The sequence below is a fragment of the Salmo salar genome, chromosome 28 (assembly GCF_965601325.2).
Source record: "Salmo salar chromosome 28, fSalSal1, whole genome shotgun sequence".
Lineage (NCBI taxonomy): Eukaryota > Metazoa > Chordata > Actinopteri > Salmoniformes > Salmonidae > Salmo > Salmo salar.
The window spans coordinates 42,879,079-42,895,875 of NC_138318.1; the positions used below are offsets into that span (position 1 = coordinate 42,879,079).

The following is a 16,797-nucleotide window of genomic DNA, read 5'->3' on the forward strand; positions in this document are numbered from 1 at the left end:
CCAGATCTACTGTCTCCAGATCTACTGTCTCCAGATCTACTGTCTCTAGATCTACTGTCTCCAGATCTACTGTCTCTAGATCTACTGCCTCCAGATCTACTGTCTCCAGATACAGATCTGCCTCCATATCTACTGTCTCCAGATCTACTGTCTCCAGATCTACTGTCTCTAGATCTACTGTCTCCAGATCTACTGTCTCCAGATCTACTGTCTCCAGATCTATTGTCTCCAGATCTATTGTCTCCAGATCTACTGTCTCCAGATCTACTGTCTCCAGATCTACTGTCTCCAGATCTACTGTCTCCAGATCTACTGTCTCTAGATCTACTGTCTCTAGATCTACTGTCTCCAGATCTACTGTCTCCAGATCTACTGTCTCCAGATACAGATCTACTGTCTCCAGATACAGATCTGCCTCCAGATCTACTGTCTCTAGATCTACTGTCTCTAGATCTACTGTCTCTAGATCTACTGTCTCTAGATCTACTGTTTCCAGATACAGATCTGTCTCCAGATCTACTGTCTCTAGATCTACTGCCTCCAGATCTACTGTCTCTAGATCTACTGTCTCCAGATACAGATCTGTCTCCAGATCTACTGCCTCCATATCTACTGTCTCCAGATCTACTGTCTCCAGATCTACTGTCTCTAGATCTACTGTCTCCAGATCTACTGTCTCCAGATCTACTGTCTCCAGATCTACTGTCTCCAGATCTACTGTCTCCAGATACAGATCTGTCTCCAGATCTACTGTCTCCAGATCTACCGTCTCTAGATCTACTGTCTCTAGATCTACTGTCTCTAGATCTACTGTCTCTAGATCTACTGTCTCCAGATACAGATCTACTGTCTCCAGATACAGATCTGTCTCCAGATCTACTGTCTCCAGATCTACTGTCTCCAGATCTACTGTCTCCAGATCTACTGTCTCCAGATCTACTGTCTCTAGATCTACTGTCTCCAGATCTACTGTCTCCAGATACAGATCTACTGTCTCCAGATACAGATCTACTGTCTCCAGATACAGATCTGTCTCCAGATCTACTGTCTCCAGATCTACTGTCTCTAGATCTACTGCCTCCAGATCTACTGTCTCCAGATCTACTGTCTCCATAGTGTAGACCCCTGAACTAGGCAACCTGCCACCCCACCCCTTTACCTGGGGGTAAGTCCTGGTCCAGACTCTCCACCTCCACCATACTGCTTTCTGTCTCACTGTGACCCGGCAGGGGGTTGGGGCGTCCTGGAGTCAGGGGGTCAGAGGAGGGGGTTTTACCCAGTGCAGGGGCCCCTGTGGAGGGGGGAGGAGAGGAGGGCTGAGTCCAGTTTGAACCACTCCCAGAGCTTTGCGCAATGGCCCCACTACTAATACCCTCCATGGAGGGGGACTCTGGGGTTGTAGGAGGGGTGTTGAGGACTGAGTTAGAGCCGCTGGAGGGGAACTCCTCCTGCTCACTCCTCCTCTCTTTCTTCTCCTGGTTCTCCTCTGAGGTGTCGGGGTCCTCCCTCTCCGGGCCGCCTCCTGCCTCGTCTCCATCCCCGTTCCGCTCCCCCTTGCTCTCCCTCTCCTCCAGGCCTGATGAGAAGGACTGGGCCGGTCCAGGGGGAGGAGGTGAGTTAGCAGCCTCTGTGTCGGAGTCAGAAAACAGCTCCTTCAGGGTCTTCTTGGGCCACTGGGCCTGAATACTGGACCACACATCTTTCTGGCCCTTGGTGCGCCCCCCACCCACCTGCCTCTCCCTCTCATCCGCTGTAGCAGCCATCTTGGCCCTCTTCTCAGGAATATCCCAGAATCCCGTAGGGCGGGCGCCACTGCCACTCCCGCCTCCTTTGTCGATCTTGTCCTTCATGCCGTTGTACTTCTTGGAGGGGGAAGGTTTGGATTTTGGACAGGAACTGGGTTGCTCTCTCTCTCGGTCGGTCTCTGATTGGTTGGGATCAGTGGGAGGTGGTGCTCCTCCTTCATCGTCTGAGCTGCTACTGGAAGAGCCTCCTCCTTCTCCTGGTCCTCCTCTCTCCTCCCCTGGCCCTCCTCCTCCTGCTGGTCCGCCTCTCTCCTCCCCTGGCCCTCCTCCTCCTCTCTCCTCGCCTGGCCCTCCTCCTCCTCCTGCTGGTCCGCCTCTCTCCTCCCCTGGCCCTCCTCCTCCTCCTCCTCTCTGCTCCCCTGGCCCTCCTCCTCCTCTCTCCTCGCCTGGCCCTCCTCCTCCTGCTGGTCCGCCTCTCTCCTCGCCTGACCCTCCTCCTCCTCCTGGTCCGCCTCTCTCCTCCCCTGGCCCTCCTCCTCCCTCCTCCCCTGGCCCTCCTCCTCCTGCTGGTCCGCCTCTCTCCTCCCCTGGCCCTCCTCCTGCTGGTCCGCCTCTCTCCTCGCATGGCCCTCCTCCTCCTCTCTCCTCCCCTGGCCCTCCTCCTCCTGCTGGTCCGCCTCTCTCCTCGCATGGCCCTCCTCCTCCTCTCTCCTCCCCTGGCCCTCCTCCTCCTGCTGGTCCGCCTCTCTCCTCGCATGGCCCTCCTCCTCCTCTCTCCTCCCCTGGCCCTCCTCCTCCTGCTGGTCCGCCTCTCTCCTCCACTGGCCCCCCTCCTCCTCTCTCCTCGGCCTTCCTGGGGTCTCTCGACAGCCAGTCAGCGTTCCTGATGCTTCGGGTGGGGAGCTTGGTTTTGGACAGGGCTCCTTTAGGGGTGCGTTCAGACCGCGTCCCGGGTGCTCCCTCTGACTTCCTCTTCCTTGAGGCAGAGCTACCAGGCCCCTCTCTCTCACCCTCAAACTCTGGTTGGCTTCGCCATTTCACCGCCTCCGGGGCATCTTTGTTGATTGGTTCTTGGCCATTTCCTGCGACCAATGGGGTTTTGGGGACATCGGTAAAGGTGGCACCCTCCCAGTGGTCTAAGGCGTGAGGTGTTTCAGGGGGAACCCCCTTTCTGAGACCGCAGCGCCCCCCTGGACGGTCATCTTCGTCTTCACAATCACCTTCCTCATCCTGGTGATCAATGTCATCTGTTGAACTATCTGAGGCTGAAAGGAAACAACATGTTTTTCATATCACTATACTAGCATTCAGTCTAGGAGACTTGAAATAGAGTTGTTTGGAATTAAATGCATTCCAAATCTATTAATGGATTAGGACTCTTTTTCATTCCAAAAACAACTCTATTTCATTCCAAACAACTCTTCTACAGTTTCCAAAGGCATTAGAGTCACTACACTTGAACAAGTAAAATACTCTTGCCCTCAAAGTACCCCTACTCCAGCTGAGCCCCCCCCCCGTTCCCTACTCCAGCTGAGTCCCCTCCCATTCCTTACCTCCAGCTGAGTCCCCTCCCGTTCCCTACTCCAGCTGAGTCCCCTCCCGTTCCCTACCTCCAGCTGAGTCCCCTCCCGTTCCCTACTCCAGCTGAGTCCCCTCCCGTTCCCTACCTCCAGCTGAGTCCCCTCCCGTTCCCTACTCCAGCTGAGCCCCCCCCCGTTCCCTACTCCAGCTGAGTCCCCTCCCGTTCCCTACTCCAGCTGAGCCCCCCCCGTTCCCTACTCCAGCTGAGTCCCCTCCCGTTCCCTACTCCAGCTGAGTCCCCTCCCGTTCCCTTACTTCAGCTGAGTCCCCTCCCGTTCCCATACTCCAGCTGAGTTCCCTACTCCAGCTGAGTCCCCTCCCGTTCCGTACTCCAGCTGAGTCCCCTCCCGTTCCCTACTCCAGCTGAGTTCCCTACTCCAGCTGAGTCCCCTCCCGTTCCCTACTCCAGCTGAGTTCCCTACTCCAGCTGAGTCCCCTCCCGTTCCCTACCTCCAGCTGAGTCCCCTCCCGTTCCCTACTCCAGCTGAGTCCCCTCCCGTTCCCTACTCCAGCTGAGTCCCCTCCCGTTCCCTACCTCCAGCTGAGTCCCCTCCCGTTCCCTACTCCAGCTGAGTCCCCTCCCGTTCCCTACTCCAGCTGAGTCCCCTCCCGTACCCTACTCCAGCTGAGTCCCCTCCCGTTCCCTACTCCAGCTGAGTCCCCTCCCGTTCCCTACTCCAGCTGAGTCCCCTCCCGTTCCCTACCTCCAGCTGAGTCCCCTCCCGTTCCCTACCTCCAGCTGAGTCCCCTCCCGTTCCCTACCTCCAGCTGAGTCCCCTCCCGTCCCTACCTCCAGCTGAGTCCCCTCCCGTTCCCTACTCCAGCTGAGTCCCCTCCCGTTCCCTACCTCCAGCTGAGTCCCCTCCCGTTCCCTACTCCAGCTGAGTCCCCTCCCGTTCCCTACTCCAGCTGAGTCCCCTCCCGTTCCCTACCTCCAGCTGAGTCCCCTCCCGTTCCCTACTCCAGCTGAGTCCCCTCCCGTTCCCTACTCCAGCTGAGTCCCCTCCCGTTCCCTACTCCAGCTGAGTCCCCTCCCGTTCCCTACTCCAGCTGAGTCCCCTCCCGTACCCTACTCCAGCTGAGTCCCCTCCCGTTCCCTACTCCAGCTGAGTCCCCTCCCGTTCCCTTACTCCAGCTGAGTCCCCTCCCGTTCCCTACCTCCAGCTGAGTCCCCTCCCGTTCCCTACCTCCAGCTGAGTCCCCTCCCGTCCCTACCTCCAGCTGAGTCCCCTCCCGTTCCCTACTCCAGCTGAGTCCCCTCCCGTTCCCTACTCCAGCTGAGTCCCTCCCGTTCCCTTACTCCAGCTGAGTCCCCTCCCGTTCCCTATCTCCAGCTGAGTCCCCTCCCGTTCCCTTACTCCAGCTGAGTCCCCTCCCGTTCCCTACTCCAGCTGAGTCCCCTCCCGTTCCCTTACTCCAGCTGAGTCCCCTCCCGTTCCCATACTCCAGCTGAGTTCCCTACTCCAGCTGAGTCCCCTCCCGTTCCGTACTCCAGCTGAGTCCCCTCCCGTTCCCTACTCCAGCTGAGTTCCCTACTCCAGCTGAGTCCCCTCCCGTTCCCTACTCCAGCTGAGTCCCCTCCCGTTCCCTACTCCAGCTGAGTCCCCTCCCGTTCCCTACTCCAGCTGAGTTCCCTACTCCAGCTGAGTCCCCTCCCGTTCCCTACCTCCAGCTGAGTCCCCTCCCGTTCCCTACTCCAGCTGGGTCCCCTCCCGTTCCCTACATCCAGCTGAGTCCCCTACTCCAGCTGAGTCCCCTCCCGTTCCCTACTCCAGTTGAGTTCCCTACTCCAGCTGAGTCCCCTCCCGTTCCCTACTCCAGCTGAGTTCCCTACTCCAGCTGAGTCCTCTCCCGTTCCCTACTCCAGCTGAGCCCCCCCCCGTTCCCTTACTCCAGCTGAGTCCCCTCCCGTTCCCTTACTCCAGCTGAGTCCCCTCCCGTTCCCTTACTCCAGCTGAGTCCCCTCCCGTTCCCTTACTCCAGCTGAGTCCCCTCCCGTTCCCTATCTCCAGCTGAGTCCCCCCCCGTTCCCTTACTCCAGCTGAGCCCCCCCCCATTCCCTTACTCCAGCTGAGTCCCCTCCCGTTCCCTTACTCCAGCTGAGTCCCCTCCCGTTCCCTTACTCCAGCTGAGTCCCCCTCCCGTTCCCTTACTCCAGCTGAGCCCCCCCCCGTTCCCTACTCCAGCTGAGCCCCTCCCGTTCCCTTACTCCAGCTGAGCCCCCCCCCGTTCCCTACTCCAGCTGAGTCCCCTCCCGTTCCCTTACTCCAGCTGAGTCCCCTCCCGTTCCCTACTCCAGCTGAGTCCCCTCCCGTTCCCTTACTCCAGCTGAGTCCCCTCCCGTTCCCTTACTCCAGCTGAGTCCCCTCCCGTTCCCTACTCCAGCTGAGTCCCCTCCCGTTCCCTTACTCCAGCTGAGTCCCCTCCCGTTCCCTTACTCCAGCTGAGTCCCCTCCCGTTCCCTTACTCCAGCTGAGTCCCCTCCCGTTCCCTACTCCAGCTGAGTCCCCTCCCGTTCCCTTACTCCAGCTGAGTCCCCTCCCGTTCCCTTACTCCAGCTGAGTCCCCTCCCGTTCCCTTACTCCAGCTGAGTCCCCCCCCGTTCCCTACTCCAGCTGAGTCCCCTCCCGTTCCCTTACTCCAGCTGAGTCCCCTCCCGTTCCCTACTCCAGCTGAGTCCCCTCCCGTTCCCTACTCCAGCTGAGTCCCCTCCCGTTCCCTTACTCCAGCTGAGCCCCCCCCCGTTCCCTTACTCCAGCTGAGTCCCCTCCCGTTCCCTACTCCAGCTGAGCCCCCCCCCATTCCCTACTCCAGCTGAGTCCCCTCCCGTTCCCTTACTCCAGCTGAGTCCCCTCCCGTTCCCTACTCCAGCTGAGTCCCCTCCCGTTCCCTACTCCAGCTGAGTCCCCTCCCGTTCCCTACTCCAGCTGAGTCCCCTCCCGTTCCCTACTCCAGCTGAGTCCCCTCCCGTTCCCTACTCCAGCTGAGTCCCCTCCCGTTCCCTTACTCCAGCTGAGTCCCCTCCCGTTCCCTACTCCAGCTGAGTCCCCTCCCGTTCCCTACTCCAGCTGAGTCCCCTCCCGTTCCCTTACTCCAGCTGAGTCCCATCCCGTTCCCTTACTCCAGCTGAGTCCCCTCCCGTTCCCTACTCCAGCTGAGTCCCCTCCCGTTCCCTTACTCCAGCTGAGTCCCCTCCCGTTCCGTACTCCAGCTGAGTCCCCCCCCCGTTCCCTATCTCCAGCCGAGTCCTCTCCTGTTCCCTAAGAGGCGATGACCACGCCACTACCAGTGTCAACTCTCTCCTGATATGAACTGAAGCCATGTCTCATGTACCCTCTCATCCACTCCGACCACTGAGTAGCCCTGTCCATTGTCTGTCAGTACTGTACACAGAGTCAATCACATACAAAACCACATTATTACACATCAATGTGATTATAAGCCTTGCCTGGACTAACTCATTCTGAGCTCTTTTGTCTAACTAATGTAGTGTTATTGTTTTTTGACTTTAAGTCAAGCCTCAACTCATGCTTTATCCAATCACTGCTGTGTAGCCCTCTCATTCCCATTTCCCATAATATTGTATTATAAATGTCTTTATTAAACGTTTTAGGTTAAATTCGTTTTAGGTTAAACAATTTGTCTGACAATTTTTGAAAAACACGCCTATACTGTGGGTCTTACAATCTCCCACCCCCAAAATGTTTCTCCATTAACCAGCCTCCAATGCTTGCAGGCCATTTGAGTATAGAAGTGATTTCTCACCGTCCTCCATCTTGGAGAAGACATGGCGCTCGTGGGCCAAGCCGGGACATGAGCCATAGCCAGGGCCGAGGAGTTTGGAGGAAGGGCGGGGGACACGTAGGTTGTTGGGGGACGGACTCCCCAGGTCCGCGTTCAGTCGTTCCAGGCGGTCGCGTTCTCTCTCCGCTTTGTTCTGGGAGGACAGGAAGACCATGTTAAGGGCTCCAGAGTAATGTTGTGTATCTTGTGGTAACCTCACGTCATCTTCATAGACAGAAACACAACTGTTTCTTCGGTATATTTATTTGAAATGGCTACAGTTGGAAGTTTACATACACCTTACCCAAATACATTTAAACTCAGTTTTTCACAATTGCTGACATTTAATCCTAGTAAAAATTCCCTGTCTTAAGTCAGTTAGGATCACCACTTTATTTTAAGAATGTGAAATGTCAGAATAATAGTAGAGTGATTTATTTCAGCTTTTATTTCTTTCATCACATTCCCAGTGGGTCAGAAGTTTACATACACTCAATTAGTATTTGGTAGCATTGCCTTTAAATTGTTTAACTTGGGTCAAACGTGTCGGGTAGCCTTCCACAAGCTTCCCACAATAAGATGGGTGAATTTTGGCCCATTCCTCCTGACAGAGCTGGTGTAACTGAGTCAGCTTTGTAGGCCTCCTTGCTCGCACACGCTTTTTCAGTTCTGCCCACAAATTTTCTATGGGATTGAGGTCAGGGCTTTGTGATGGGGCTTTGCCATTTTGCCACACCTTTGGAAGTATGCTTGGGGTCATTGTCCATTTGGAAAACCCATTTGCAACCAAGCTTTAACTTCCTGACTGATGTCTTGAGATGTTGCTTCAATATATCCACATAATTTTCCTCGCTCATGATGCCATCTATTTTGTGAAGTGCACCAGTCCCTCCTGCAGCAAAGCACACCAACAACATGATGCTGCCACCCCCGTTCTTCACGGTTGGGATGGTGTTCTTCGGCTTGCAAGCCTCCCCCTTTTTCCTCCAAACATAACGATGGTCATTATGGCCAAACAGTTCCATTTTTGTTTCATCAGACCAGAGGACGTTTCTCCAAAAAGTACGATCTTTGTCCCCATGTGCCGTTGCAAACCGCAGTCTGGCTTTTTTATGGCGGTTTTGGAGCAGAGGCTTCTTCCTTGCTGAGTGGCCTTTAAGGTTATGATGATATAGGACTCGTTTTACTGTGGATATAGATACTTTTATACCTGTTTCCTCCAGCATCTTCACAAGGTCCTTTGCTGTTGTTCTGGGATTGATTTGCACTTTTCGCACCAAAGTACATTCATCTCTAGGAGACAGAACACATCTCCTTCCTGAGCGGTATGACGGCTGCGTGGTCCCATGGTGTTTATACTTGCGTACTATTGTTTGTACAGATGAATGTGGTACCTTCAGGTGTTTGGAAATTGCTCTCAAGGTACACCTCCAATTGACTCAAATGATGTCAATTAGCCTATCAGAAGCTTCTAAAGCCATGACATCATTTTCTGGAATTTTCCAAGCTGTTTAAAGGCACAGTCAACTTAGTGTATGTAAACTTCTGACCCACTGGAATTGTGATACAGTGAATTATGTGAAATAATCTGTCTGTAAACAATTGTTTGAAAAATGACTTGTGTCATGCACAAAGTAGATGTCCTAACTGACTTGCCAAAACTATAGTTTGTTAACAAGAAATGTGTGGAGTTTTAATGACTCCAACCTAAGTGTATGTAAACTTCCGACTGCAGCTGTATATGCAAAATAGAATTAAAATTTTTTAAATTAATATTTCTCCTACCTTTATTTTCTTGCGGTGCTTGATCTTCTGAACATTCTTATTGGCCGGACGTACAATCTTGTCGGCTTTGACCCACTCGTCATATCTGGCGGGAAAGATGGAGACAAAGGGTCAATCACAGGTCAAAAGTAACGGATATAGCTTTATCCCAAATGACACCCTATTCCCTATATAGTGCAATACTTTTGACAAACACTATGGGATTCCCTACAGGCCCTGGTCAAAAGTGGTGCACTACATAGGGAGCCTAAAAAGTATTATCACAGAGACATTAAACCCTCTACCGTCTGTCTGAGAATCCACCACCCCGCTGACCACAGACATTAAACCCTCTACCGTCTGAATAAGACATTAATGAAAATAAACCCACATTATATTATGGAATAAGATATTAATGAAGATAAACCCACATTATATTATGGAATAAGACATTAATGAAGATAAATCCACATTATATTATGGAATAAGACATTAATGAAGATAAATCCACATTATATTATGGAATAAGACATTAATGAAGATAAATCCACATTATATTATGGAATAAGACATTAATGAAGATAAACCCACATTATATTATGGAATAAGACATTAATGAAGATAAACCCACATTATATTATGGAATAAGATATTAATGAAGATAAATCCACATTATATTATGGAATAAGATATTATGGAAGATGAATAAGACATTATGGAAGACAAATTCACATTATATTATGGAATAAGATATTAATGAAGATAAACCCACATTATATTATGGAATAAGACATTAATGAAGATAAACCCACATTATATTATGGAATAAGACAACCTTAATGAAGATAAACCCACATTATATTATGGAATAAGACATTAATGAAGATAAATCCACATTATATTATGGAATAAGACATTAATGAAGATAAATCCACATTATATTATGGAATAAGACAACCTTAATGAAGATAAACCCACATTATATTATGGAATAAGACAACCTTAATGAAGATAAACCCACATTATATTATGGAAAAAGATATTAATGAAGATAAACCCACATTATATTATGGAATAAGACATTAATGAAGATAAACACTACCCAGAGATTCTATAGAACGTTACTACCCAGAGATTCTACAGAACGTTACTACCCAGAGATTCTACAGAACGTTACTACCCAGAGATTCTACAGAACGTTACTACCCAGAGATTCTACAGAACGTTACTACCCAGAGATTCTACAGAACGTTACTACCCAGAGATTCTACAGAACGTTACTACGCAGAGATTCTACAGAACATTACTACCCAAAGATTCTACAGAACGTTACTACCCAGAGATTCTACAGAACGTTACTACCCAGAGATTCTACAGAACATTACTACCCAGAGCTACTGCTCATCTACAGAACGTTACTACCCAGAGATTCTACAGAACATTACTACCCAAAGATTCTACAGAACGTTACTACCCAGAGATTCTACAGAACGTTACTACCCAGAGATTCTACAGAACATTACTACCCAGAGATTCTACAGAACGTTACTACCCAGAGATTCTACAGAACGTTACTACCCAGAGATTCTACAGAACGTTAATACCCAGAGATTCTACAGAACGTTACTACCCAAAGATACTGCTCATCTTGGGTCTACAGAACGTTACTACCCAAAGATTCTACAGAACGTTACTACCCAGAGTTTCTACAGAACGTTACTACCCAAAGATTCTACAGAACGTTACTACCCAGAGATTCTACAGAACGTTACTACCCAGAGATTCTACAGAACGTTACTACCCAGAGATTCTACAGAACGTTACTACCCAGAGATTCTACAGAACATTACTACCCAGAGATTCTACAGAACGTTACTACCCAGAGATTCTACAGAACGTTACTACCCAGAGATTCTACAGAACGTTACTACCCAGAGATTCTACAGAACATTACTACCCAGAGATTCTACAGAACGTTACTACCCAGAGATTCTACAGAACGTTACTACCCAGAGATTCTACAGAACGTTACTACCCAGAGATTCTACAGAACGTTACTACCCAAAGATTCTACAGAACATTACTACCTAGAGATTCTACAGAACGTTACTACCCAGAGATTCTACAGAACGTTACTACCCAGAGATTCTACAGAACGTTACTACCCAGAGATTCTACAGAACGTTACTACCCAGAGATTCTACAGAACGTTACTACCCAGAGATTCTACAGAACGTTACTACCCAGAGATTCTACAGAACGTTACTACCCAGAGATTCTACAGAACGTTACTACCCAAAGATTCTACAGAACGTTACTACCCAGAGATTCTACAGAACGTTACTACCCAGAGATTCTACAGAACGTTACTACCCAGAGATTCTACAGAACGTTACTACCCAAAGATTCTACAGAACGTTACTACCTAGAGATTCTACAGAACGTTACTACCTAGAGATTCTACAGAACGTTACTACCCAGAGATTCTACAGAACGTTACTACCCAGAGATTCTACAGAACGTTACTACCCAGAGATTCTACAGAACGTTACTACCCAGAGATTCTACAGAACGTTACTACCCAGAGATTCTACAGAACGTTACTACCCAGAGATTCTACAGAACGTTACTACCCAAAGATTCTACAGAACGTTACTACCTAGAGATTCTACAGAACGTTACTACCCAGAGATTCTACAGAACGTTACTACCCAGAGATTCTACAGAACGTTACTACCCAGAGATTCTACAGAACGTTACTACCCAGAGATTCTACAGAACGTTACTACCCAAAGATTCTACAGAACGTTACTACCTAGAGATTTTACAGAACGTTACTACCCAGAGATTCTACAGAACGTTACTACCCAGAGATTCTACAGAACGTTACTACCCAGAGATTCTACAGAACGTTACTACCCAGAGATTCTACAGAACGTTACTACCCAGAGATTCTACAGAACGTTACTACCCAGAGATTCTACAGAACGTTACTACCCAGAGATTCTACAGAACGTTACTACCCAGAGATTCTACAGAACGTTACTACCCAGAGATTCTACAGAACGTTACTACCCAGAGATTCTACAGAACGTTACTACCCAGAGATTCTACAGAACGTTACTACCCAAGACACAGTAACGCAGAGAGATGAGACACTGCTCAACCACAAAACGACAGTAAGACAATGACATCACTACATTGGTCTCACTGCGAAAAGCTCCTCTCTGTTGTGTCTGTCTCACGATACCCTTATGTATGCCAACTCCATTTCTACAGAGTAACACTGTAATACCCCGTCTCTAGCCCAGGGGGGAGAGGGGAGAGTATACCCTGTCTCTGGCCCAGGGGGGGGAGGGGAGAGAATACCCTGTCTCTGGCCCAGGGGGGGGAGGGGAGAGAATACCCTGTCTCTGGCCCAGGGGGGGGAGGGGAGAGAATACCCTGTCTCTAGCCCAGGGGGGGGAGGGGAGAGGGGAGTATACCCTGTCTCTAGCCCAGGGGGGGGAGGGGAGAGGGGAGTATACCCTGTCTCTAGCCCAGGGGGGGGGGGGGGAGTATACCCTGTCTCTAGCCCAGGGGGGAGAGGGGAGAATACCCTGTCTCTAGCCCAGGGGGGAGAGGGGAGAGAATACCCTGTCTCTAGCCCAGGTGGGGAGGTGAGAGAATACCCTGTCTCTAGCCCAGGGGGGAGAGGGGAGAGAGGGAGTATACCCTGTCTCTGGCCCCAGGGGGGAGAGGGGAGAGAGGAGTATACCCTGTCTCTGGCCCAGGGGGGAGAGGGGAGAGAATACCCTGTCTCTAGCCCAGGGGGGAGAGGTGAGAGGGGAGTATACCCTGTCTCTAGCCCAGGGGGGAGAGGGGAGAGGGGAGTATACCCCGTCTCTAGCCCAGGGGGGAGAGGGGAGAATACCCTGTCTCTAGCCCAGGGGGGAGAGGGGAGAGGTGAGTATACCCTGTCTCTAGCCCAGGGGGGAGAGGGGAGAGAATACCCTGTCTCTAGCCCAGGGGGGAGAGGGGAGAGGGGAGTATACCCCGTCTCTAGCCCAGGGGGGAGAGGGGAGAATACCCTGTCTCTAGCCCAGGGGGAAGAGGTGAGTATACCCTGTCTCTAGCCCAGGGGGGAAAGGGGAGAGAATACCCTGTCTCTAGCCCAGGGGGGAGAGGGGAGTATACCCTGTCTCTAGCCCAGGGGGGAGAGGTGAGTATACCCTGTATCTAGCCCAGGGGGGAGAGGGGAGTATACCCTGTCTCTAGCCCAGGGGGGGGAGGGGAGAGGGGAGTATACCCTGTCTCTAGCCCAGGGGGGAGAGGGGAGAGAGGAGTATACCCTGTCTCTAGCCCAGGGGGGAGAGGGGAGAGAGGAGTATACCCTGTCTCTAGCCCAGGGGGGAGAGGGGAGAGGGGAGAGAGGAGTATACCCTGTCTCTAGCCCAGGGGGGAGGGGGGAGTATACCCTGTCTCTAGCCCAGGGGGGAGAGGGGAGAGAATACCCTGTCTCTAGGGGAGAGGGGAGAGGGGAGTATACCCTGTCTCTAGCCCAGGGGGGAGAGGTGAGAGAATACCCTGTCTCTAGCCCAGGGGGGAGAGGTGAGAGAATACCCTGTCTCTAGCCCAGGGGGGAGAGGGGAGAGAGGAGTATACCCTGTCTCTATCCCAGGGTGGAGAGGTGAGAGAATACCCTGTCTCTAGCCCAGGGGGGAGAGGTGAGAGAATACCCTGTCTCTAGCCCAGGGGGGAGAGGGGAGAGAGGAGTATACCCTGTCTCTATCCCAGGGGGGAGAGGTGAGAGAATACCCTGTCTCTAGCCCAGGGGGGAGAGGTGAGAGAATACCCTGTCTCTGGCCCGGGGGGAGAGGGGGGAGAGAGGAGTATACCCTGTCTCTAGCCCGGGGGGAGGAGGGGGAGAGAGGTGAGTATACCCTGTCTCTGGCCCAGGGGGGAGAGGGGGGAGAGAGGAGTATACCCTGTCTCTAGCCCGGGGGGAGAGGGGAGAGAGGAGTATACCCTGTCTCTAGCCCAGGGGGGAGAGGAGAGAGAGGAGTATACCCTGTCTCTAGCCCAGGGGGGAGAGGGGAGAGAGGAGTATACCCTGTCTCTAGCCCAGGGGGGCGAGGTGAGAGAATACCCTGTCTCTAGCCCAGGGGGGAGAGGGGAGTATACCCTGTCTCTAGCCCAGGGGGGGGAGGGGAGTATACCCTGTCTCTAGCCCAGGGGGGAGAGGTGAGAGGGGAGTATACCCTGTCTCTAGCCCAGGGGGGAGAGGGGAGAGGTGAGAGAATACCCTGTCTCTAGCCCAGGGGGGGGAGGGGAGTATACCCTGTCTCTATCCCAGGGGGGAGAGGTGAGAGAGGGGAGTATACCCTGTCTCTAGCCCAGGGGGGAGAGGGGAGTATACCCTGTCTCTGGCCCAGGGGGGAGAGGGGAGTATACCCTGTCTCTAGCCCAGGGGGGAGAGGGGAGAGAGGAGTATACCCTGTCTCTAGCCCAGGGGGGAGAGGGGAGAGAGGTGAGTATACCCTGTCTCTGGCCCAGGGGGGGGAGGGGAGAGGTGAGTATACCCTGTCTCTAGCCCAGGGGGGAGAGGGGAGAGAATACCCTGTCTCTAGCCCAGAGGGGAGAGGGGAGAGGGGAGTATACCCTGTCTCTAGCCCAGAGGGGAGAGGGGAGAGGGGAGTATACCCTGTCTCTAGCCCAGGGGGGAGAGGGGAGAGGGGAGTATACCCTCTCTCTAGCCCAGGGGGGAGAGGGGAGAGAGGAGTATACCCTGTCTCTAGCCCAGGGGGGAGAGGGGAGTATACCCTGTCTCTAGCCCAGGGGGGAGAGGGGAGTATACCCTGTCTCTAGCCCAGGGGGGAGAGGGGAGAGGTGAGAGAATACCCTGTCTCTATCCCAGGGGGGAGAGGTGAGAGAATACCCTGTCTCTATCCCAGGGGGGAGAGGTGAGAGAATACCCTGTCTCTAGCCCAGGGGGGAGAGGTGAGAGAATACCCTGTCTCTAGCCCAGGGGGGAGAGGGGAGAGAGGAGTATACCCTGTCTCTAGCCCAGGGGGGAGAGGTGAGTATACCCTGTCTCAGTCATCCACAGTACACGGAAAAACTTTAATATGGTTACATCTGTCCCGTCTATAGACTACTTAGACAAACAGTGGGGGGGACAGACAGACAGACGGACAAGCGAGGGACAGAAACTTTAGTCAACACTTTAAAATGTCAACAGTGTTATTATCATGTTACTGATTGACCCAATTCTCTATTTTGGCCAGTAGATGGTGACAGTGTAAAAAGACATTAGTCCTGATAAAGAAAGGAACTGTGTTCGATTTAGATGGATAATAATCAGAGAGTATCCTACTGTATTATTACTATAAGGGACATACCCATTTAAATAGTCATCCAATCAAAGCCAGAGGATAGATAGGCATTATAATAAAGGTTGTGAGGTCATATTCCCCAGGGCTGTGTGTCCTGCTAATCTTACCTGACGTTCCAGCCACAGTAGTGGACCAGGTAGAGCACCTCTCCACCCTCCAGGTCAGCCTCTTTCACAGTGGCCTGGTACGTCTTCAGGCTGCGACCGCGCCCATACCTCACCTGCACCGTCATCCCCGGGGGGTAACACTCAAACTCCTCCCCTTCCTCCCCCAGATCCTCATCATCACCACCATCGCCCTCCTGACTGGAGCTCTCATCCCTGAAATCAATGAAACACAGTTCAGCTTCCTGTTCATTTCCTGGTCCTAGGCTTCCCATAATGCACAATCACCACAACCCCCACACCCAACAACAAAACCCACTTTCACTACCTGGCAGTAGGAGGACCAACAACACACCCCTGGCCCATGGAATGTGTTAAACCCCCCTAGTCTCCAAGCCACTACTACTAAATAACCCCCCTAGCCTCCACTACTACTAAATAACCCCCCTAGCCTCCACTACTACTAAATAACCCCCCTAGCCTCCACTACTACTAAATAACCCCCCCTAGCCTCCACTACTACTAAATAACCCCCCCTAGCCTCCACTACTACTAAATAACCCCCCCTAGCCTCCAAGCCACTACTACTAAATAACCCCCCCTAGCCTCCACTACTACTAAATAACCCCCCCTAGCCTCCACTACTACTAAATAACCCCCCCTAGCCTCCACTACTACTAAATAACCCCCCCTAGCCTCCAAGCCACTACTACTAAATAACCCCCCCAGCCTCCAAGCCACTACTACTAAATAACCCCCCTAGCCTCCAAGCCACTACTACTAAATAACCCCCCCTAGCCTCCACTACTACTAAATAACCCCCCCTAGCCTCCACTACTACTAAATAACCCCCCCTAGCCTCCACTACTACTAAATAACCCCCCCCCTAGCCTCCACTACTACTAAATAACCCCCCCCTAGCCTCCACTACTACTAAATAACCCCCCCTAGCCTCCACTACTACTAAATAACCCCCCCTAGCCTCCACTACTACTAAATAACCCCCCCTAGCCTCCACTACTACTAAATAACCCCCCCTAGCCTCCAAGCCACTACTACTAAATAACCCCCCTAGCCTCCAAGCCACTACTACTAAATAAACCCCCCTAGCCTCCAAGCCACTACTACTAAATAACCCCCCTAGCCTCCACTACTACTAAATAACCCCCCCTAGCCTCCACTACTACTAAATAACCCCCCTAGCCTCCACTACTACTAAATAACCCCCCCTAGCCTCCAAGCCACTACTACTAAATAACCCCCCCTAGCCTCCACTACTACTAAATAACCCCCCCTAGCCTCCAAGCCACTACTACTAAATAACCCCCCCTAGCCTCCACTACTACTAAATAACCCCCCCTAGCCTCCACTACTACTAAATAACCACCCCTAGCCTCCACTACTACTAAATAACCCCCCTAGCCTCCACTACTACTAAATAACCCC

General features: G+C 52.1%; 1 protein-coding gene across 2 annotated transcripts in view; it reads right to left on the bottom strand.

Annotated features, from left to right (window-relative positions):
• LOC106590004 (AT-rich interactive domain-containing protein 4B) overlaps positions 1-16,797 on the bottom strand; it is a 202,320-nt gene that overhangs the window by 32,332 nt on the left and 153,191 nt on the right. The window contains exons 17-20 of one of the 2 annotated variants that reach the window (XM_082970600.1): positions 15,355-15,567; positions 8,895-8,979; positions 7,092-7,263; positions 1,160-3,010 (exon numbers count right to left, since the gene is read on the bottom strand). In XM_082970600.1, the coding sequence (XP_082826726.1) occupies positions 1,160-3,010; positions 7,092-7,263; positions 8,895-8,979; positions 15,355-15,567 (2,321 nt within the window). The remainder of the gene's footprint in view (positions 1-1,159; positions 3,011-7,091; positions 7,264-8,894; positions 8,980-15,354; positions 15,568-16,797) is intronic. The other variant, XM_082970601.1, reaches the window with a different exon arrangement.